The sequence below is a fragment of the Pelecanus crispus genome, chromosome 1, assembly GCF_030463565.1.
Source record: "Pelecanus crispus isolate bPelCri1 chromosome 1, bPelCri1.pri, whole genome shotgun sequence".
Lineage (NCBI taxonomy): Eukaryota > Metazoa > Chordata > Aves > Pelecaniformes > Pelecanidae > Pelecanus > Pelecanus crispus.
In genome coordinates, this window is record NC_134643.1 from 14,970,587 (window position 1) to 14,993,446 (window position 22,860).

The 22,860-nt window shown below is 40.5% G+C and overlaps 1 protein-coding gene across 1 annotated transcript in view; it reads right to left on the reverse strand.

Moving 5' to 3' along the window:
* RELN (reelin) overlaps positions 1–22,860 on the reverse strand; it is a 304,962-nt gene that overhangs the window by 246,341 nt on the left and 35,761 nt on the right. Inside the window, exon 2 of the mRNA XM_075728102.1 lies at positions 6,894–7,004. Coding sequence (XP_075584217.1) covers positions 6,894–7,004 — 111 coding nt within the window. The remainder of the gene's footprint in view (positions 1–6,893; positions 7,005–22,860) is intronic.

A 22,860-nucleotide genomic window follows, 5' to 3' on the forward strand; every position in this document is an offset into this window, starting at 1 on the left:
AACTCAAACGTAAACTTTCTTGACCAATGTCAGTTTGGCACCAACTCACTATTTAATTGACTGTTAACAAATTCTCCAAGATATGACTGCTATACAGATACTTTATCTTCCTGTTAATTGGTAATTATGCGTTGGCAGGAAAAACAGTGTTTCTTTCCAGTTATTCCAGAACTCGGTGATTATTTAAACTTTGCTAATTAGCAGCAGAGGGCTGGTACATCTTCTGGGCAAATTGTATTTGATAATCCCTATTAAAATATACATGGCAGTAGTTGACTTGTAACAAACAAAAAAAAAAAAAGTGGCAGTTCAAAGGGTATTAGATACAGCACAAGGCAAATGGGGGCCTATTAAAATTTCCCCAACTGTTCTAATGAGAATGCCGAGGGTCATTTCTTCCTAGTTTACCATCTGTTTGGTTTCTGGCAAATATCTCCAGTGTGAAGGGAGTGTCCTGGAGCCCATTTGGCTTGTCACAAAGTAAACCAGGGATCTATAGCAATTTCAGTGAGTTACAAAACTGCACTTCAAGAGCAGTAGCATGCACATAGCTGAAAACTTTTTTTTAAGAGCTGGCATTTACCGATTATTCCTTACTTTTTAAAGCTATGCACAAGCACGGAGAGGCAAAGACTGAGCAGGAGGGATCAATTTTGTAGGCTCACCTAACAAGAAAAATCCAATAGTTGGCCTTTTTCCATGTCACAATATTAGTGGGGGATATTTTCCTTTTATCTGTCAAAATCTGAAAGCAAAACATTACCCCAAAACCACCAGTGTTTGAGCATAAACTGATGCCAAAACCAAGGTTCTGAAGGCTCAAAACCACATGCCCCATCCAAGAGCAGCAGGAGCCTTGGGTGCCTCCAATGCTTGGTCCAGACCGATGCACCGGCAGAGCTGGGGAGCACGACCAGTGCATTTTTTGCAGTACTCTCATGGAGACGACACTGTGGGTGCCCTTCAGCCACCCAGGCACCCTCTTTGCCCTTCTTCCTCTGGGGATGAAACCAGAAGCATCACCAGTGACACCCACCTACAGTCACTCTGCCCTAAAACTGCTTGTGACCTGTGAGCCAAAGAGGGATATAGGACCAGGGAACTACTTTTATCCTTTTCCCCAATTCCCAACTCACACAGAGATGGATCAAAATGATCCTTCATCTATAAATTGAAAGGGGGGTTTGGGTTTTGTCTGCTATGCAAACATGTATGTAAGCAAAATACCAAGCAGAGAATTATGTGAAGGCTGCCTTAATCCTGCCAAAAGGCAATAGAATAATTTAAAAAGAAAAGATTATAAGATAAAATGTAATGAACAAATAAATTATTTCTGGTGATTGCTTTTCCCAGGATTTCCTCTAGGAAATTTATTATTCACCATATTTTAAGGAATATTTGTAACTAATTTTTTTTTAAACCCCAGAGACTCAATGTATTACTTACAGTAGGTGTGATCACCTTCATGGTATAGAAACACAGAATTTCAAAAGAGAAAAGATTGCAAGATGATCTTTCATATTCTATTTTTTGCTTTCTAGCAGATGCAATTCCCCCGTTCAGGCACTGAAATGTTTCCAGGTAACATCACTCTCACGGACTCTTATAAAGTAGCCCACAGAGTTAAACAAAACCTAAAATTCACCAGCAGTTTATGACCTTACAGTAGAAAAGAGACATCTGTTTTAAAAGATAGTAAATTACAAATTGCATAAACCTACACAGAAAATAAACGAAAAGTTTTCTGTTAGCCAATTAGGCCTGTGGCAATACTTTCCAGTGTAATGAGAGCTTTGAATCCACTGTCTCTACCATAGAGAGCCTATGGACTTTCAAAAGGACTTCTTCAATTTAGGTTGAAAGGTTAATGCATATACAAATATTATAATGAAATTACTCATCTATTCCACATTTATTAAAAGGTAAACATCAGTGTAGTAATTACAGTTTTGCATAAAATTAGGGGTTTGGGGGCTTAACTATAAAGGCTTACATTTTCCACTGTAGTTTGTAAGAAACTAATTACACCAAACTTAAATTTTAAATAATTTGTCATGTGTGCACGATGTGAAAATCTGCTGGGGAGCCAGAAATCTTTGGGAAGAGTCCAAATGCGTGGAAATGCAGTGTGACTGGCAGGTCAAAGGCAAGCTTTGATTTGCACAGCCCAACATGTCTGTCTGCTCAACTGGCCTGTCAGCCAGGGCGATCCCCTGTAATGAGACAGATTCAGGTCCTCAGCACACAGTGCTCCTTATCACTACTAAGGGATTACACTGTAATCTTTTTCTTTAATTGCAGAAATGATACTGCGTTCCTTGCTTTCCAGTGCACATGGCTTTGGAGGAGCTGAGCTGGATTTTCCTACTTATCCCAAGTTACAGACCGGTACCCCTACCACCCACAAAACCCATTTAACCTTAACCTCATTTGCAAGCCATCATTCCCATCAAACCCACCACCACATTTGTGGCTTTCTAACATTTTTTTAGTACTCCCGTCCGCACTTCCCTCTTACATATTTGGAGGAAGTCAAGCACTGAGAGCCCCTAAACGACCATACGTACATCCTGGCTGTATGGGAGGGTAACCTTGGTGGGCTGATAAACCCCAGAACACAGCCAGCAGATGCCCCAAGCTACCAAAAAGAGGTCAAATGCCAACAAGGACCCTCAGAGTCAAAAGCAGAAGAAGGGGAGGACACATGGGGATGGAGAGATCCCACAGGAGTCCAAAATGTGCCTCCAGAGAGTTGGGGTGTGAATGACACTGAGGGGTATCAGTATGGCTTGAGAAAGGGGGAGATGAAGAGCGGGATTGCTCTTCAGCCTTCAGCAGGCAATGCTGAAGGACATGGAAATGAGTCCCAGGTGCACACTGCACTGATCAGGAAAGAAGAAATGCTATTCTTAAAAGCTCAATTTAAGGATTATTTCTTTGCTAAAGGATCCTCACAGCTTGCTTAGAGAGGTTCGAAGTACACATTTATGTATTCTCCCAGTCCTAATTTTAGCTTTAGAGTTTTAGTTTTACCTTTATCTGAACCTGGACAATGGTTCAGCTTGGGACAAAAGATGAATGTTTATGACCACCATTAAGTTTTATCCCTAAAAGCGCTCTCATTTCTCCCTAAAAGAGCTGTTAGAAGGTCTCCCAGATAAAAATTTCAGCAAGTGTCACGTCAGTATAATTCCACAGAGGAAACCAGGAACTATTTCTTTGGCTACATGATATATATTGAAAAAGGAAGAAAATATAACCCTTAGAAATAACTCTGTTAGCACTAATGTATTTTATCTTTTTTCTTCAAAGCTTCTTGACACGGTTAACTAGCTGTGATAACTGACAATGGTTGTGTCTCTATCAAGTGACTTCCTAAATTGGGTAATTAAAAGATAATTGTAGCCACAATACAGTAACTTATGGCACAAAAGACAGATATGTGTACGTTGGTAAGACTTCATACTATCGGGGCAGACTGGAAGATTATGATAATCTAGCGTGACCTCCTGTGAGATGCAGACAAGAGCATTTCAATGGTAATACTGCAAGAGAGAAAAAAAATATTCTTCCCTGCTCCATAAGCAACCCCTATCAACCCAATTTCAGAATATTGCTATCTTCAGGTTTTAAAGGCCCGGTTTCGCCCCTCCGTCTAATCTATGATAAATCGCCTAAATCTTTGAATTGAGGTCTCTGAACCTGACACAGTCCTCAACACTTAAAAAAAAAAAAAAATCCAGCAAGCTAAATCTAACCTGAACATCACTATCACTTCATGAAAAGGAGGAGCAGCTTCTTAGTTAACTGGAAATGATGACACAACAGATAGATGCAGGGTTTCTGGAGAGAGCGCTTTGTGTTTTCTTCAGAAAATGAAACAATGCCATTCCCATCTACTATTTTATTAAACAATTCATTAAATGATGTGGACACTACTCTCTTTTTCTACTGCAGATGGTAGATTTTAAAATATTGTTAATTTTTAAAATTACCTATTTGTTTTAAAAAGCATATCATTCGCATGCTAAATGTTTTTTGGAAGAGGCCAGCCTTCTCGTCTCTCACTGCAGAGTAGAGAACAGAAATGTTTATGTAGTTCTCAGTCCTGGGAGCACCACTGATTGAACATTCATATAAAATTAAGTTTAAAAGCTATTCCCATTTTTCCTTCACTGTTTATTTTTTACTGTGACTGCAAAGACACTGCACAAGAGCATCAGCTCTTTTGAAACACTCAGATTGAGTTTTTTTCAATATATATGCAAGCTTAGCAGCTAGCGAAGAAAATCAGCAAAATGAGATTTTTATTTAAAACGTTGCATAACTAACAACTGTAACACAACTGACCCTACAGTTTGCCTGCAGAAAGTTCAGAAGAAAGGTCATAGATGGCAGCAGCTTTTCTCTGACAAGGATGGAGGCATGATCGAGATGGAGCAGCAGACCTCCCCTGGGCATGATGTTTGAGAATTTGTATTGACGAGCAAAATGAGGTAGCTGCAACCACATGTGACTGCTTTTGCATCTCTTTAGCTCCTGTATTTTCCCAGCCCATAGGCTTGGCTCTTCTTTTGGTCCACAGAATGTATATGTCACCAGCTTAGTCATTGGTTATCTTACCAGCAACTGAATGGTCAAAGTGACACATCAAGAGCTAGAAAATTACCTTTGGGAAGTTAAAAAAGGCCATGTCTTTTTTCCTGTCACACATCACATGTTACTTCAACATCTGCCTCAGTGAGACACCCACTATAACAGCCCTGTTCTACAGATGAAGATACAAATTTAGGAAAAAAATACAGATGGACTTTGTAAATGCACAAAGCTATTTAGGTTTTTGAGATTTTGCTTAATTTCCATTCTTAAATACTTAGATGTGATTAAACATGGCTTGTAAACCTTGCCCAGTGAGTTTGCCTTACAGGGCCCTGATCTCCCCAGTGACATGATACAAACACCTGTTTTATGGCAAGATAATAGCTTGCCAGTAACTTGACCATCCCAAAAATTTCACATTGAAATGTTGTTTTCTTTCTCACTTACTCCATCAGATCCTGTTCATCCTGTAAAGAGTACAGTGGGAAAGGAGAAACAGCAGTACTACTTCTTCCAGAAAAGTGGATCTTTCAGTGCATTTTATGTAAGACATGAAATACCTGTGGCAGCTGTGCTCTTCCCTTTGAATGACCAAGCAAAAGGTTTGAGGTTGATCGGTGGTGCTATTCACAGTGGCAAAGCCCTCCTCAAGTTATTCCTCAATACAGTTTTAAATAATGTGCTATCATGTTGCATTGTTTCATTTGCCAGCCAACGTATGTCTGCTGTATGACACTCACAGGTCTGGGCCACTCGTGTTTCACATGTATTATAACAGAGATAATTACTATGAAAGATTATTATGAAGAAAGTACTGAAGTTTAACCCTGACAGACAAACGAACGTTTAAACGTGCTACTGCAAGTGCAGTGCAGTTGGTGTCCCTTACGACTGGTACCTACTTTTGTACCTTCACCCCAGATTGCTTGTTAGGGGTCACTGAGTTCCTCCAATTGGAGGAACACAATTCTTACAATTATTTGTAAGGATATAAAAAATGCTACCAAATAACAAACTGCAGAAGGTATAGCTGTAAATCACTTGCACAAATTTAGAAGAGATTTTTCAAAAGCAATTGTCCTTAGCACAGCTGACCTGGCTGCTACCCCTGAATGCAACACAGAACTTGAAATACATAATAATTCTGCAAAACCTGTCCTATCCCTAAAAAATGTAAAAAATTGTTGTTGTGGTTTAGCCCCAGCCAGCAACTAAACACCACGCAGCCACTCACTCACTCCCCCTGTCCCAGTGGGATGGGGGAGAAAATGAGAGGAGTAAGAGTGAGAAAAACTCCTGGGTTGAGATAAGAACAGTTTAATAATTGAAATAAAATGAAGTAAAATAGTAGTAGTAATAATAACAATATAATAATAGTAATAATATATGTATATATATATATACACATATACTATATAATATAATAGTAATAATACACAAAGCAAGTGATGCACAATGCAGTTGCTCACCACCTGCTGCCCAACACCCAGACAGTTCCCGAGCAGCGATCGCTGCTCCCCGGCCAACTCCCCCCAGTTTCTATACTGAGCATGACACCATATGGTATGGAATAGCCCTTTGGCCAGTTTGGGTCAGCTGTCCTGGCTGTGCCCCCTCCCAGCTTCTTGTGCACCTGGCAGAGCATGGGGAGCTGAAAAGTCCTTGACTAGTGTAAGCAGTACTTAGCAACAACTAAAACATCAGTGTGTCATCAACATTATTCTCATCCTAAATCTAAAACACAGCACTATGCCAGCTACTAGGAAGAAAATTAACTCTATCCCAGCTGAAACCAGGACAACTGTAAAACTACAATTCTGTTTTTCGTACATGGAAAATAATTGGTTATATAAAATACCTTAACCACCATTCTGGTTTTAGGGAAGACGCTATTGTTAAGTGAGTGGGAAAAGTTGGTTGATATAAGCTGAAAGGAATCAGTTTTTCAGCCCAAGAACAGTTAGATGCCTTGGGCTAAATGCTTTAGTTCATATTGAATGTCACACCATGTAGAAATGGCTTTTTAAACCAGTTTAGTTGCTGAGGCGGTTCTCTCTTAGAATTCATATAATTCAGTATACCAGTACCAGGCTGAACAAAGAAAGTGGAAGAAGAAATAAAAGCTGCCTAAAAGCCACCACTGCCTTATCTCATTGACTCCCACTACCTTCCATGTATTGTTGATTACTCAGCCTAAATTAACCTGTTTCAGTAATTGTGTTTTTGTTAGTGTCCTCTGTACACCCAAGTATTCATTACCCCGGGTTGCAGAATGTAAATTACACTGGACTTACCGAATCCAAAAGCACTGGAACCACCAACGCTCTGGGAAGCCTGAACACTGGTAGAAGTGTAGAGCCCAGTTACCAGCAAGCCATCAAAGAAGGTACTTGTCGAAATAGTCACTGAAATGAGAGAAATAAAATATGTGTAATTATTTATAAGCAGTACTTAAGATCCTGTACACATTCTGTGAGCTGACTCTTGCACTTGAATGAGATCCCATCATTTACTACAGCGAATTCATCTGAATTCCCCCAATACTTATGACACTTCAGTGGCTTTAAATTGGCTTTCCCATGTAATTTCCCCAAACAACTTGTTCAGCGTTCAAGCTGTGTGTGCCAAGTTTCAGTCTGCTCCTGTACAACTTCCTTGGGGTTTACTTAAAGAAAATTGACTGGTTTAGAGGTAAACAACTGGCATTTACTGGTGTTTGACTCAGCTTCTGTTCCTAAATGAATCATATGTCATGTACCAGTAATCATCTGCAGCAGGAACCAGACACAAATTGAGCATTACAACAGGGTCTGAAATGAACATCAAAAGGGTGGTCATGGCATCTCTGCTTGGGAAGTTGCCTTTGCTAGAAGCACAAAACTATGCTATACACTAAATGCACAATGAGTTAGTAAAATGTGGCATTGAAATATATGGTTTGTAAGTAATTGTCAAGACATTAGAACAGAGTAAAAGCAGTGAAATAACCAGGATTATGGTATTGTTCTTTCTGGACTTGAGCAGAGTGTTAAGTTATGATTATCATACATATTATAGTATTATACACTGAAGTTATATGGGCGTCTGGGTCATTACAGATTATGTGTATTTAAATAACTCATGAATGTATTTTTGAGAGATTCTTAGATATTAACAGTAAAGTAATCATCCAAATACAAGTAACACTGGAATCTATATATTCTTCATTAGAATTAACAAATCTTGCAAACACTAATTCTCATATTTATACTTTGGTATCTTTCAGCTTGTATCACTGTATACTTATCATCAGCTTCACTGGTTCTATCTTGGAAAGACCTAAACTATTAAGTGACAGGTTTATGTTCTTCCCATTATAAAAATGCAATATCCTCTATGGCCAGAAAGACTTCTCTAATCCTACAGGAGCACACACCCTTCTTTGTTTCACCAAAAAAAAAAAAAAAGGACAGATTATTATTAATATTCTAACATTAGGTTGTGTACCTCTCAAATGAAAATCAGAACCAGGAAACTTTGCAAAAACAATGAATTAATTAGATAGCTTTACAATGAGGTAAATTTTCTTCTTTTTCTTTCCTCACCTTTGTCTGTCTGATATCATCCTTTTCTACATCTAATGTCTGTCTAATATCATCCTTTTCTACAATCTTCACCCATATTTAGTTGTGGATAAACTGCATTGCAAATCTATAGCCTACCATATAGGACTTTTTTTTTTTTTCTTTTTTGAAAGTGCACTACAAAGGGTGAAGTAGCTGCAAGGAGATACACACAAAATGATCTCCCTGCTAAAGAACAGTTTTATTACTTGTAGCCTTGTACACTGAAAATGCTTCAACACCTTAGTTACCACACTGGTTCTGCTTTCATACTTTAATCCTTTTTCCCCCTCTCTTAACACACAGAGATCGGTGCTTGACAGGGATTGCTGTCGAACTCTGATCTTCCCCTACAGCACGTTCCACATCCCCATATTGCTCTCCCTTGCTGGAAACATCATGAGCCAGTGACCAGCCGTGGAACTGAAGCAAGGTACTAGGAGGTGACCACTAGTACATTCACTGGTGAATGTACACATTCAGCAGTGAAACAGTTGGTGGTTTTTTAATCACAACAGTAATTCAGTGTCTCTTCTGGGGTACACATTGGCTTAAACTTACTATTAAATATCTAAAGAACACGCAAACATTGACAGCGGCTTAATTTGTTCTGAGCAGAGGAGCAATATTTACCATGTTTAACTTATTCTTCAGCTCTTTATATTTAATTATCTTCCTTTCTTTGATTATTCAATAGTATACTGAATAATTTCTGAATCCGACTTTTCTTCTCCCATGACTCCAAATTTCAGTGTTTTGCAATAGACACTTCCCTGAATGCAGCCACAGGTTCAGAGAGCCATATGCTCAATTTTTAAGAAGAGGCCACTTCTGAGATGTATGTTAAAAGAACAGCAAAAGATACTAGATTTTTAAAAAATAAAATAAGTATTATGGAGAGAAAAAGAAAATCAAACAAGCAAAAAATGAATTCTTCCCGCATTTGATGGTGAAGTGGAGAATAATGCAGAACCTTTACTTCCTTTTGTGCTTTTAAACCAACAAAGAGGCAAAACATATGTTGAAAAACTATGCCTATGTGTTATTTTTGAAGACTTGGCAAAACAGTCAGTGAAAAGCATTGATAGAAGGGCACCGGGCCAGTACTTTGCTGCCATTTTGTTTCCCTGTGGGGAAGCATCTTATTCTTTACTGAATAGGATATAATGCAAAATCCTACTGTGAACAGGTGACCAGTTTCTCTCTGGGAAAGAAGTGATATTTTACAATGCCTGTATTTGATTTTGGATATATTTGTGTGATTGTCAACCCTCATTTTACATAAGCATGTAATAGATGAATTTTTATTGTTGAAAAATTTCCAACACAGTATGGGTCCCTCATTAAGCCTCTGGGAAACTGCGCAACGCCTCTAGCAGATTTTTTAAAAACAGAGCACTAGGCTGTTATTATACACGTGTCATACGTTTCAGAATAATTTCATAGTTCTTCAAGAGGAAAAAAATTAATCATGACATTCTCAGTGATGATTTTTTTTCTCTACCCAGTGGTGAAATACATCAAATTCCCATAAAATGAAAGAAGACACACACCCTGCCAAGTGTTAATGACCAAGAACAGGAAAGCTGTGCTAATGCACAGCCTGACAACAGGACCGTGATTTTATGTTGGGACTAGGGCTTGTTACTGAGGGCTCTCAGCTTCCCCTTCCAGCAGCAACAAGAAGGTTCCTCCGAGATTGCCTCTGCCAGGCTTTGTTTCTGCCTTTATGCTGGCTCATGCCATATGCAGTTGACGCCAAATATCCAGCACTTCAGGTGCGGGGGCTGAAGCCAAGACCCACCTGGACCTTGGAACACATCTGGAGGGGCACAGCTGCATGGGGCACTCTGTGCCCCAGGTGCCTCTGTCACAGCTCCACTGCCCACCCACGACACCCAATGGGCAACACAGCAGTGAGTGTCATCTACAAGTCCAACCAGGCTCTGCTCCATCCTCCACAACACCCTTCCTTGGGAGGAGAATTTGGGTGAGTGAAGAAGGGAGGAGCCCTTCCCAGCCCTGGGGACCACTCAGCTGGGCAGGGGGGATGTCGGACCCTGCCACCCCCCACAGAGCAGCACCCTGTGGCCAGCCCTTCCGGATGCTGCACCAGGGCAAGTGGGGAGCCCCGGCTTGACTTGGCTCACCCCTCACACCAGGGACAGTAAGGGAGCTTGTGAGAGAGCCTGTGGGAGCAGGGAGTCCATGGTGCAGACGTAAGTAGAAGCTCTCAGCTGCCTTGAAATAGCTCAGCGAGAGGGACTGAGAACATCTTCCCGAGAAACACAGGAGGGCTGCACTGGGAACAACCTACTGATCAGGCAACAGCACTCTGCAAATATTAGAGGCAAAGCTGATAAGAGCTGCTTTAAAAGTTGCCCAATATTTCTTTCTATTTTCAGTTCCTGAGATCTTTGCCAATTTTTACCCTCTTGGGCTTCTTGGGTTTTTGTTTTGGGTTGTTTTTTTTTTTTTTTTTCCTTCATAGTAAGTGTCTGCCTCAGACTGATTTAATTATTTAAGGGAGAAGGAATTTCAGTCAAAACACTTCATTCATTTCTGAGATGAGGTTAGAGGAAAATGTTGTGTTACCCTAGCTGAAAAATTCCAGTGTCCTTTGTTTTCAGCAGCTCTCCCACTCTGAAGTGTGAGAGTTGTCCTCCAAGTTTGGACAGATTATATTTTGTATATATACACAAAAATTTAAAAAAAAAAAAAAAAAAAAAATCAGAGTTCACACATGCTCAACAAAGACATTTTCATTTTTAGCATCTAAATATTTCTGGAGATTCTGTCCTCATTTAGCACTCTCAGAGCACTCACTGACTAATAGAGCTTGCTGAAAAAAGTTCCAAGAAATGCATTTTAGCTTAGCTATACTGATTTGTTGAAGCTGAAGTGCTTCATGAGTATATCAGTTCTGCTGATGTTTTGATCTGGTAAGATTCTCAGTGTTTTAAAGCAGAAAGTCATGTCTGCTCATTGGAAAGAAAGGGTTCTTAATCAAAAGTCTAAGCCTTCTGATGAGAAAACATCAATTCAGCAGAATCTCACTTCTGAAAAAGCTGCAAAATGTGCAAAATGTCACAAAAAATGAAGTTGCTCCTAAAGCTTGACCAACACCACCCCCAATAATTTAAACTAAGGAGACACAAAAGCAGATCTGAGGGCAAGGGGACAGTGAATGAACTGGGATGGGGAAGGTGGTGACACTGGAACCAATACAGGGAAAAGGGGAAGAGAGGCTTTTTGGAGGAGAACTGGGGAGCAATGGGGAAGAGGGGACTATGGCTGGGCAAAGCAGCAGCTAGAAGGTGATGGAAAGGAGGAGATGGGATGTGCAGCTGTGGCCTGGGAACCCTGGAGGAGGTGTTCAGTACAAGGAACTTGCACAGTGACCAGGGGGAGAGACCGGGTGCAAAACCACCTGTAAAAGGCAAAGTTTGTGTCAGCCTCACACACTGGTCAACAGCCAGATGACAACCCACTATGATCTCTTACTCCGCCTTCTGAATCAAGTGAACACTGTTTCCATGATGGATATGAAACCTTTCTGTCCACAAATCACGTGGATAGGAATACATGGGTTAGGTGGATAACTTCAGTTTACTTTGTAAAAGCCTAGGAAATGGCTCCATGAAAAAAATCATATCAGGGCTGGGAAATACCAGAGAAGTAGCCTCTGGTGCCACTTTGCCCTACCCTTCTTTCTGTACAATGGTTGTGGTCACATAAACTTTTTTCAAACAACTGTATTTCTGAGAATCATCAGTTCAGTTCAATTTTCCACCAAAAAAAAAAACGTGGAAAGTTGCTGACTGCAACTCCCTGCACACTTAGCACATACACGCTGTTGTGCTCGCCTGGAGTCACTACAGAGACCGGTTAAGTGAGCAGGCAGGCTGGCCTCATCCTGCCAATGCCATGCATCTCCAGGGAGCTCTGGGTGCTCCTTCCTTGGGAACAGAGGGGACACGGCAGCCTCTCTTCAGAGACACCTCGCACTTCCCACCACAGGTTTCTGCGAGAGCCCTGGAGTTGGTGCCTCCCGTGGGATGAGGAAGAGCAGTGCCTCTGGCGATGCTGGGAGCTGTCCTGCCTCGAGGAGGAAGATGGTCAGGAAGAAGGAGGCTGGCAAGGATGCTGCTGAAATTATACCATAGGTGGAAGTAGCAGCACAATAGAAAAGACAAAGTGGGTTTTGAACTGTAGTCTGAGAAACTCTTGCTATTCTTATGAACATCATTTTCACTGTGTTTCCAGTATTATATGCTACACATATATAAAATTATAGAAATCTATTAATCTGTGTAAGTAATTGCATAAAATTTGCCTTACATTCTCCTGAGGGACTGATTTACTCTCTGAAAAGATAGCTGCATTTTGACTGATACTCAAAATATTCAAAGTAGTGCAGTTAATGAATCTAAACTGTAAAGGCGGAAAAGCTGCCAGGTGGAGGAAGCGGATCATCTCAGGAGATACCTGCCACTGATAGGTCTTGCCAAATTTGACTGCTCTTTAGCATCAGCTAAATATCACCAGGAGGGCTGATATATACAAAAATTCCATGGAATTTGCAGCTGCTGTTGACGACACTGAGTTAAAAAACTTTAAGGCAAGGAAAAGGACTAGATGTAGAGATACAGCTATGACACATGAAACAGCATGAGTGGAGATTTAACAGAGTTCAAGAAAGAATTAATAAAGGCAAAAACTTTTTAAGCCCTGTATACTGATTATGTGAGTCAAATCACGTAGCGGCAGTGCAAAAGTGCACTTTTGTATACCATGAAGAAAATAGAAAACAAGTTTGGTATGTGAAATGGGACCAGCGCAGACAGCAAAATTCCCAAAATGAGACTTCCCTGCATCAAAGCAAGGACAGGCATTTTCTTTAGGTTCTTCTCAAGGTCGAAGCCAGTTTCTTATAATACTGTAATATTGCATCATTGCACACCTGAGCCATAGCTGGAAACTCTCCTCTTAGGACATAAGTTACCTATACTGAAGTCATTCATTTTTTTCCTTGAGTCCTCAAAAAATATATCAGTCTCTAAGTAATGCAAGCCCGGTGTGCAATGGCACTTTTCAGATCAGCCTCTGTTCCTTCACAGCATCATGGCTTTCACAGGAGACTGCAAAAAGAAATGGAGGCTAACATCAAATACAGCAAAGGCTATCAACATCACACTGCATTCAGAGACAAGCAGAGCTTAACACTCCCTTAAAACAGCCAGCAGTGCGAATGCAACCTGAAGGCAGTGTACCTGGGACAACCCAAGCTCACATGCTTGTGTACAAACACTGACTTCCCTTATACAGCTCAGAAGATCAGGAAGAACTCATTCCTGAACAAATTCACCCAGAAGACCAGCACAGAGACAGTCCATCCTCTGAGTCTCATTTTCTGTTGCTCATCTGCAAATACTGAGTTCAGTTAAACTCTATCCATACCGGTCCTGTAGGCACTGGGCATGCAGCATGCCAGGAGAAAGACAACAGGCACAACAAGGCTAACACACCTTCTCCTAAACAACATGTCTGACTAGCATCTGGAAGTGGTCACAACGATTGTTTAAAAACACCTGGCATATACCACCTTATGTCAGAATTGTCATCTGGTGCTGCATGTTCTCCCCGCAGCTGAGGGAGGCACCAGCTTGTTGCAGTAGGCAGAGCAGAGACAGGTCTGCCATTAGCGTGTTCCCACCACACCACCAGCACTGGCGAGAGGTGACTCCGTAGTAGGGTCTCACGCTGCCCCCAGCACCAGCCTCACCAGCTCAGAGATGGAGCTGGGATGGGGGAACAAACAGCAGTCCGGCAAGTGTGAGGAGCTCTGGCAAGGCCACGTGCCATGGTTGTCTCTGCCTCAGCATCTCTTGGCCAACATGACCTCATGAAAAGCCCACACTGGGCTCCTTCTGTTCCGAATTTTCCCTCTCTGGCTTTGTTCACAATGGCTTTAAAAATAGAAAAGAAGTGGTACCCCCCAGAGTGGATTTCTGGACTCATTATCTGCAGTCCCAGCAAGTTGGGAAGGGTTTGTGCAAAAGATGAACCAACACATGGAAAATGTTCTTCGTCCCTTTCCAAGCTGGTCCCCTCTTTTAGGCAATGGTGCCTTTATGCTACCATCATGCAACCAAACACAAGTGGCCCAAGTGTAAACCCATCCTGGCATGTAGTGCTGTCTTACAGGGCACAGTAAGCCCAAATCCTTAAAATATCAGATCACCCCTGAAATGCCAACCACAGATGAAATTTCTAGTAAGAAGAGCTCTGATGCTTTATTTAAAGGTGCACTGTTTAGACACCACAGTGACAAGCAATCTATAAATACTCAAGTAGAGTTTTAGAGGTATGCATTCAAAATAGAGTGCTGATAAATGTATTTGTAAATTAATGGTGGGGTGTGCATTGTTACAATACAGAAACTGTATACACTTAATTGCACTCAGAACCTTATTAGTAAAAAAGAAGGAATTTTTAAGAAATAGTGACATATATTTTGACATCAAACTAACCTTTACTGCTCACAGAAATACTTTGCTTTCAAAAGAAACCAAATCCAGGAATTCATAGTTATGCAGCAATTTCAAATACAAATGCCAGATAAATACCAAAGAACAGTGTGAATCACAGGTCTACAGCTCATCCAGCAAAAACAAAAGCAGAAAACCCATGGGTTTCTTACTCATACTGGTTTTGATTTTCCCCAGGGTAGGTGGGAGAAAACGAAAATGAAAGACATTTCAGCATGGTTGAACACACAGACCTGGGTGAGGGACAGCACTCTTACAACTGAAAATATTCTCACCTAAGTAACAGTTTTCTAAAGCCCACACCAAAACACTAGACTCACAACAGCATACCAGTGAAGTGTTCTTGAAGGTGGACTGAGGGCATGTTGAACAGCACCATCTCTAACCTGTGATGCCTTCACCAGTAACTCCAGTTACCAATAGCTCTTGGGAGAAGGGGAGTTAAAATGCACAAGTTCCGAACCTTGCTCTAGACAGCTTAAAATCAGATGTGGTATTGCTTTGCGTTATGGTGCTAGTTTCAGGGGTTCTGCCCCATGTTCCATCAAATCTCTTCGTCTCCAAAGCTTTTCAATTCCTTTCCTAAACTGGTAATGAGCAACAGAGAACTGAAAATAGACTGCAGATGTGTGGCAAGATGTCAGTAACATGAGATACAGAGACATCGTTTGCCATTGATGCAGAGAGTAGCCTACCAGCCTTGTGAAAGAACTATTTGCAGAGACACTACTTAGAACACCTTTTTGAAAGTTCGTAACAAGACAGTGATAATGACATCAGCAGCAATATAACCAGAGTTTATTCTTATATTCATAAACTACAAAGGATTGGTCACATTTTTTATAAGCTCTGAGATGCTTCAGAGCCTGCATCTCACAAAAAGTGAAGAGTCCATTGCTTAGACCTGTGAACAGACTGAGGCACCTAAAACAGGTGCACAATTCCAAAATTAGACCCAAGAGCCTGACTTCTCATGCATCAAAATCCCTAACGTAAATATGTTTCTGACCATACCCAAAGCCACTGGAAACTTCCCCATGCTGAGCAGTGAGGTGCTTCATTCCAGCTGGCATCACCAAACACGCTGGCACAGCCCAGAGACCTGACAGAGGAGGGGTAAGACTGGCCCCTGCCATAACAGCCTGTTTCCTGACCAACAAATTAATTGAGAGCCAGTTAAGGGTCTCATCTAGGCAAGAGGATTCAAACCTGAATTTCCCAAGTAAATATCCTAAAATATTTTAAACCTCAGTGTCTTTCTGGCCCAGACACTGTCCCTCAGCTGCAGGCATTGCATTTTGTATAGGAAAAGTGAACACCAGCTGGCACAGAGAGAGGTTTGTTCTCTATTCCCATGGATGGGGCAGCCTTCTTGGAAGGAGAAGATGAAGGTTTCAGTCAGTGGCCCACTGAATATGTGCTACTGCTATATAAAGCTCCCAAGAATATCATATCTATTTATGTCACCCCATTTAGCCTGTAAATCTCACCCTAACGTTGATATCTAAAACAGGACAGATGAATCACACTCGAGAAATGCTTGATTCTCCCCATGGGCTATAAAGGGAGCCTAGACTGTAAAGCTCAGCTATAAATGTCAACACCAAAGATGTCCAAACTGAGATGAATCCCACCAAAAGCCACACACACAGAGTAACTTAATTATCCAGCTTCTATTTAGATGTTCAACTATTACCCACATCAGAGGGAGCTGAGCAGGAATTAAGCACCCCAGCACCCAGAGGTCACCCGAGGACATTAGAGACAATGACTATCTTTATCTTCTTTCTTGTGCCATGCCAACTATATCATTAATGCTTAGCAACTTAGCAAGCACTGTTGTAGTACCAAGAAGCTCCAAAGGATATCAACAAATGTCTGTTACTCTATTTGATAACTCACAGAGTCCTGAACAACATTCATGAAGCTTAAGCAGTAAAAACAATCTGGATATTAAACAAAATCCATTTCACAAAAATGTACGTCAGCTATGTCTCTAAAAATGGTGTCTAGAAGAAGCTGCCAACAGCCAAAATTCAACCACTGAATTATACTGCATACTATAGCCAAAACAAAAATGATCATCTAAACACTATTTCCTATAATGATTAATGAGGATGGCCATTTATCATTTCAGTTTATGTAACACAAACCCAATCATATTATTTGTTAAAATTCACCTCTGTGCAACAACATATTGTTAGTATGAGAGCTAGTAGCATAACATAACCGCTGGCAACATACGCTTTAAGAATATGTACGTGATAGTTAGACTTAAATACTTGTGAAGCTTATTTTGCCAGTCATAGGGTATTATTTCTCTTATTCAAAGCTCCAGGAGCAGATGGGAAGAGTACCAGGGTCATTCCTAGACCTCACCAGCTACAAAGGGTAGGAAGCAAACCTGGTCGCTGGTCTATGTTGGAACAGTTTTGTGTCCTTATTCAGCAACCATCAATCTCTTTATTAAGTTTCAAATTCAAATTTTGTCATGCTTCTATGAAATGCACCAATGTAACGTTTTTCTTAAAAACAGATTAAATGTTATTGTGATTACTTTTTTTTTAATCTAAGCCTGAGAATATTGACCTCCGTTTTGAAGCCTAACCTTATTTTTCATGCCTTTCAAGTTTATGTGAGGTTGCCTGTTTGATACCCATACATGAAAATTTCATATTGTTGGCTGTGCTGTCCATAAATTATTTAGAAGGTCTGAATATTACTGCACTGTTCAGATTTTCAGAAGAGTTTGGTAAATCCTTTTATTCTGCTGTCCTCAAAAGACAAACAACTACTCAATAGCCAACTAACAATAGCATTAAAAAATAAAATGAAAGCTGGCTTGGAAGAGAGTATAATTATCTACTGGGAATTTATTATAACTCAGTAGTATCTAAACATTTGCAAGAACTTTTGTCTTAATTTTAGCTAAGAAAGCATGCCAGCTAAAACAAGGCTACTGAACATATTTACCTCAGGCTGAAAGAATACATTTCCTCTTATAGACAATGAATTATGATTATGATAAGCAAATATAGTGAAGTACCTGAGTTCGAGTGATACTGAACAATAAGGAAACATCTTCAAATCAAAATACACACATGCAGTGTTCTTCCATAACTAGTCATCTGTACTATAAAATATAGCCCTAGATAAATATAAGACAATAGGTCTATCTTTTCCTAAACATCCTGAAAGAAATTCCCTACAGCTTGCATCGTCCAATTACATTTTTTTACAGATTTAAAAAAAATAAACCAGGTCAGCTTCTTCCTTGCTTTATAACTTCTTTAATTTGCCCTAGAAACATATTGAAACCTTAAACACAGCCCACTGAAGGCCTGCTTATTCCTCTCAACGTGTGTAAATAATGTTTATCCAAGTTCTAATGTACTGCAAAGTTATATTAGTGCATTATATAATGCAATACCTATTTTCTAGCACCAGTGCAAGTGTGACAGTGATTGCAAATGCAAACAATCTGCGTTGACTACTTTCAAAAGCTTTCAACACTGGATTTTTTTAACATGTTCTAGAGAGCAGAAGTTCTGAATTGCAGAGCATCTTTAGCTGGTGTGAAGTACAAGGCTTCAGATGCTAAAACTCACTTCAGCTGCTTGAAGACAGGTGCCTCTTGAGGCACTTGGAGGAGAACACATGAAAGCAGTAAGTACAGCGCAGGCCAAGTGGCAAGATCCTGCCCTTGTGGACTGGCAGGGGCTGGGGATGCTGTACATGATTGCAAACAGCACTACACACGTATTTAGGTAACTGAATTGTCCCACTGAGCTGGCCAAAGGTCCCTTCCAGCCTGGTTGTCCTGACCCCAGCCAACTGCAGATGCTTTGAGAGGAGTACAAGAAATGGGGCGTGTGCAGAATGAGCCCTGCATCCCCTCCACACATGCTCCCATCTCTAGGTATGCCGGGTTGTGGCGTATAATAGTCATCAATGAACCATTAAGTGTCCCTTTAAATAACTCTATTTGTACTTCTACATCTTCAGGCGGCAAGGAGCTCCATGATTTAATTACATAAAGTGTGAAGATGTTTTGTCTTTATTTTTTAAGCTCTCTTTTCTGTAAATTCTTGCATTTTAAGTAACAGTGAAATGTTTTTGCTTTACTAACAGCACTCATTTTATCAAGTTGAGGAAACTAAAGTGAGTTTACCATTACGTGGGAAGATGTTTCCTCTCTCGTCATCTACTTCTACTACGAGCTTTCCAAGCAGAGGCAATCAGATCTGCCCATAACACTGAAATATGGGCATATCATTGTATTGCACTCAGTGGCAAATGATGCTGGCCATTTTACTCTTCATTCCTTTCCTTGTAACTCCTAAGGTTCAATCTGACCTTTTTTTTGACTCACGCTTAGCACTGAGATGATGTATTTTGAGATTCACTCTCAATACCCTGTCCCACATATTCTGCATTATTTTTCCCTGTGTTTACACACACACACACACACACCCACACACCTTCTTTATAATAGTAACACTGTTAGCCTTATATTTGACTACTTTGAGCAGTATGGTATAGGATGCTGTTACCTTGCTATTAAGCCCCCATGATCACTTTGACAACTCTTAACTCCAAGCACCAAGCCATGACAATGACACTTCTTCCTCATCAGCCTCAGTCCTCCCTCCTCACAGTAGATTCCTTGCGTGATATAATTCAGGTGAAAGCTGGCATACTCTTATAGTTTAGATCATGAACAAGAGTGAGCAATGAAGTTTCTAACTCCATTTATCTTTAATATATTTGTGCTTACACTCCTTAAACCAGAGCTTAACATGATTGCTTAATTGACTGCAGTAATAAGAGACCTTAAATAACCTGGTGCTTTGCAGTCTACATACGTTGGGCATCCAGTATAGGAGCTACGCATTGGACACACAGATTTTTGTTTTAATACCAGACTGCGGATTCATCTACCTGGACATGGGTGTGCAGAACATCATCCTCCACACCCAAACTGCTCATCTCAGAGTCCTTTCTATACAGATCTACCCAGCAGAGTCAGCAGTATCTGCATTACAGCCTGTTCAGCCCCAAAGTAGATATTGAGTCAGGCTCTGGGAGAGTTGGCTATAGCTCCCTGGGGAGCAAGGGGCCGAGAGTGCACAAGAGACCTGATTAGAACAGTAAAAGTAAAGAAAACGAGTACAGAAAAGTAAAGACTGAAATGCACTGAGAATTGCTGAGAACCATGACCAGAGGGAATAGGACCAAAATACATGATGCTGATTATTATGGGAACAGGGCACAAGAGTTTAAAAATGTGGTTTAATTTTGTATGTGTGATTCATGCAACAAAATAATTCTGCTTAAGCACAGTTCCTCATTTAGTTAGTGCGGAATGCTATAAGAAAACGCTAGACAACCCCCATCTATAAATTGGAACACAACTACAAAACAGCCTAGAGATTGATTGACATTTTAAGTAGACAGGATGGTGCAAATGAGGATTCATATGGGAAAAATATAGTAGGGTTTATACTAAATACAAAGTAGTATTTATACTGAATTCTGGCATATGAATGATGACTGGACTGTAACAAATGTTAATACAATCCTTTGACCATACACGGCATATTAATATTGCAAGGTCTAATCAATAAAAACTACTTATTTCCAAAGGTTCAAATCAGAACAACATGGAAAAGAATCTGAAAAAAAATAAGAACAAACATTCACCAGTCCCTTGACATTTAAAAACACACCTAAAGAAAACTAAGTCAAAGTAATGAAAATAACATGCTTAAGAAATAAAATTCCTCAAATAAGAGCAGTATTAAAGCTCAGTTACATCTGTTTGTCTTATCTTTATGGATATGTGGCTAAATGGGTCAGAGGCAGATATAGTCACAGTAGCACAATACATATGCTTATCCTTTACGCTATAATTCTTTACGGTGTGGCATGCTCAGCCTTTACAAACCAAGTAATTGATGGCTACCTCCCTAAGGGTTTGACTGTAGGTATATCATTTTATGGGGAGTGGTTTGTTCTTTGTGTCAGGTTTGTTATAATGGTCAGCTACTGAGCAAGAAAGACTGAGGGCTGGAACAGCAGGACTACAGCAGGTTGTGATTAGGAAACATTTGGCAGGGCGCTGGGGGAAAATCCACAAAATGCCTTCTCTCTATTTTGCTTGGGCAAAGGGTTGGATCTGAAGATAAAAGGGGTCCCTTCTAGACTCCTGTTTCTAGACACTTCCTAACAGATGCTTTGCCACCTTTAAATGCTTACAAAAAATCTGAGCCCAACATTCTGATAAAGCAACAAGCCATGCACACACAGAAAAAATAACTGCAACATGATGACTTTTGTTGGATGAACCTGTCATTATCGTTTAGTTGCTTGTTAAATACTTTACAGCTAATTCCCAAATGGTCACTTTCTGTTTGGTTTTTGGGTTTGGTTTTTTTTTTTTTTTTCTTTAAAAAAAAAAAAAAAAAAAAAAGGAACAGGATAGTCCTTGGCCCTGGAGTGCACAACTATCCCAGATAATACCAGTACAAATTCCCCAAGCAACTAACAGACTTTTAACAAATCAGCAGTTCATGCCCTCTTTCCATGCTGAAATTCTTTCTGCTCCGCACATCACAGTGAAAGAGATAAGTATTCCCAACCATGTCCCTGCTATGACTCATTTCTTGTTAGAACAGAAACAGGCACTTGGCTCTCTGGAAAAAAAATCCCACAGCCACCTGCCTTGGTTTGCTGCAAGCCTACGGCTCCCCAGGTTGTGTGCTGTTGTGTCACAGAGGTCTTCATGTCCCACAGGAGACAATTACTAAGATGTACCTCCAGAATAAGTGTTCTGCATATTCTTATAGGAGGGTGGCAAGGGCTAAAACAGTAAATATGCTAACCCTAATGTTTCAATGTAGCTTTGACTGTTTTCATGCAAGGAATCAGCAAAGCAACTTCATGTCATAGTGATACTGCCTACAGCAGATAAGCCTTAGTCAGAGATACGAGTCAGTTGGGTGGAACGGAGCTACGGCATACCTCATATTTAAGGGCTTTGCTGTTGGGAGCATGAAACTTATGCTCTTTGGCAGTAGAGGGTTTGAAGAGGACTGCAGCAAATGTGGCAAAAGGGTGGGATATCATGTGGCATCTTCTCTTACTTATGTTGACAAATGCTTATTTGAGATTAAAAATTTCCATTCTTTCATGCCAATTTGAAAAGGCTCAAAAAGCACCATTACACCATGGGAAAGTCAGCTACCTGGCAAACTAAGAAGTACAACTATCACAGCCACTGTCCTAGAGAAGAGGTTAGTAACAGGAAGAACTAAATTAATTGCCAGAATCACTTGTACTGGTGTCCTCAACAAGAAGCCAAGCTAGCCAAGATCCATGATAACTAGCAGATCTGTGCCAGAAAAAACATGAAGAGGTTTTTATCTTCCTAGCCTTTCTTCTTCAGTTTGTCAATGAAAATTTTAAGAGCAAGAAAGTAACCAAGAAAGGAACACCCCTCCCCCAAAAGTGGCAAAGTTAGTCAAGTGTATTTGATGCAAACATCACTGACTGGACAAATGCAACATAACATTGCGAATACAGTTAAATCCATAGTCCTTAATAGGTCATTCTGTTTCCTGTTCTGTGACATCTCTTTACATTACTGAATAAACTGGGTTATCAAGCTCCCAGGGACACCAGCCACCCATAATAAGATAGGCTGTTAATGCAAGTATACTAGCTGGTCCACATCTTACCCAAATGTTGAAGTTCTTCTTCCAACCCCCCATTCCAGTGCAAAAATAAAGGCATTTCAATTGGCTTCCCCTCAGGGATTACTAAGGTCAAGGCAGAATTGTCACCAGTATGTTGTGACGGGTCTAAACCCCAACATCCCTTCCCACAGAACAACTAGGAGGAGAAAATACTCCCCTATGTTATCATCATCAGATACCCATATGTGGAAGCAAATTCTGAGCAACTGGAGAGAAGAAACATGTGCCTGAATGTGGAAGAGGAACATCTACCATTTTGCCCAGTACTGACTCACCAAGCAACGTCACTGTGAATCTGTACTACCCTGAGTAAAATCAGAGAAACTTTCTGCTTAGGTGAAGACTCTACTT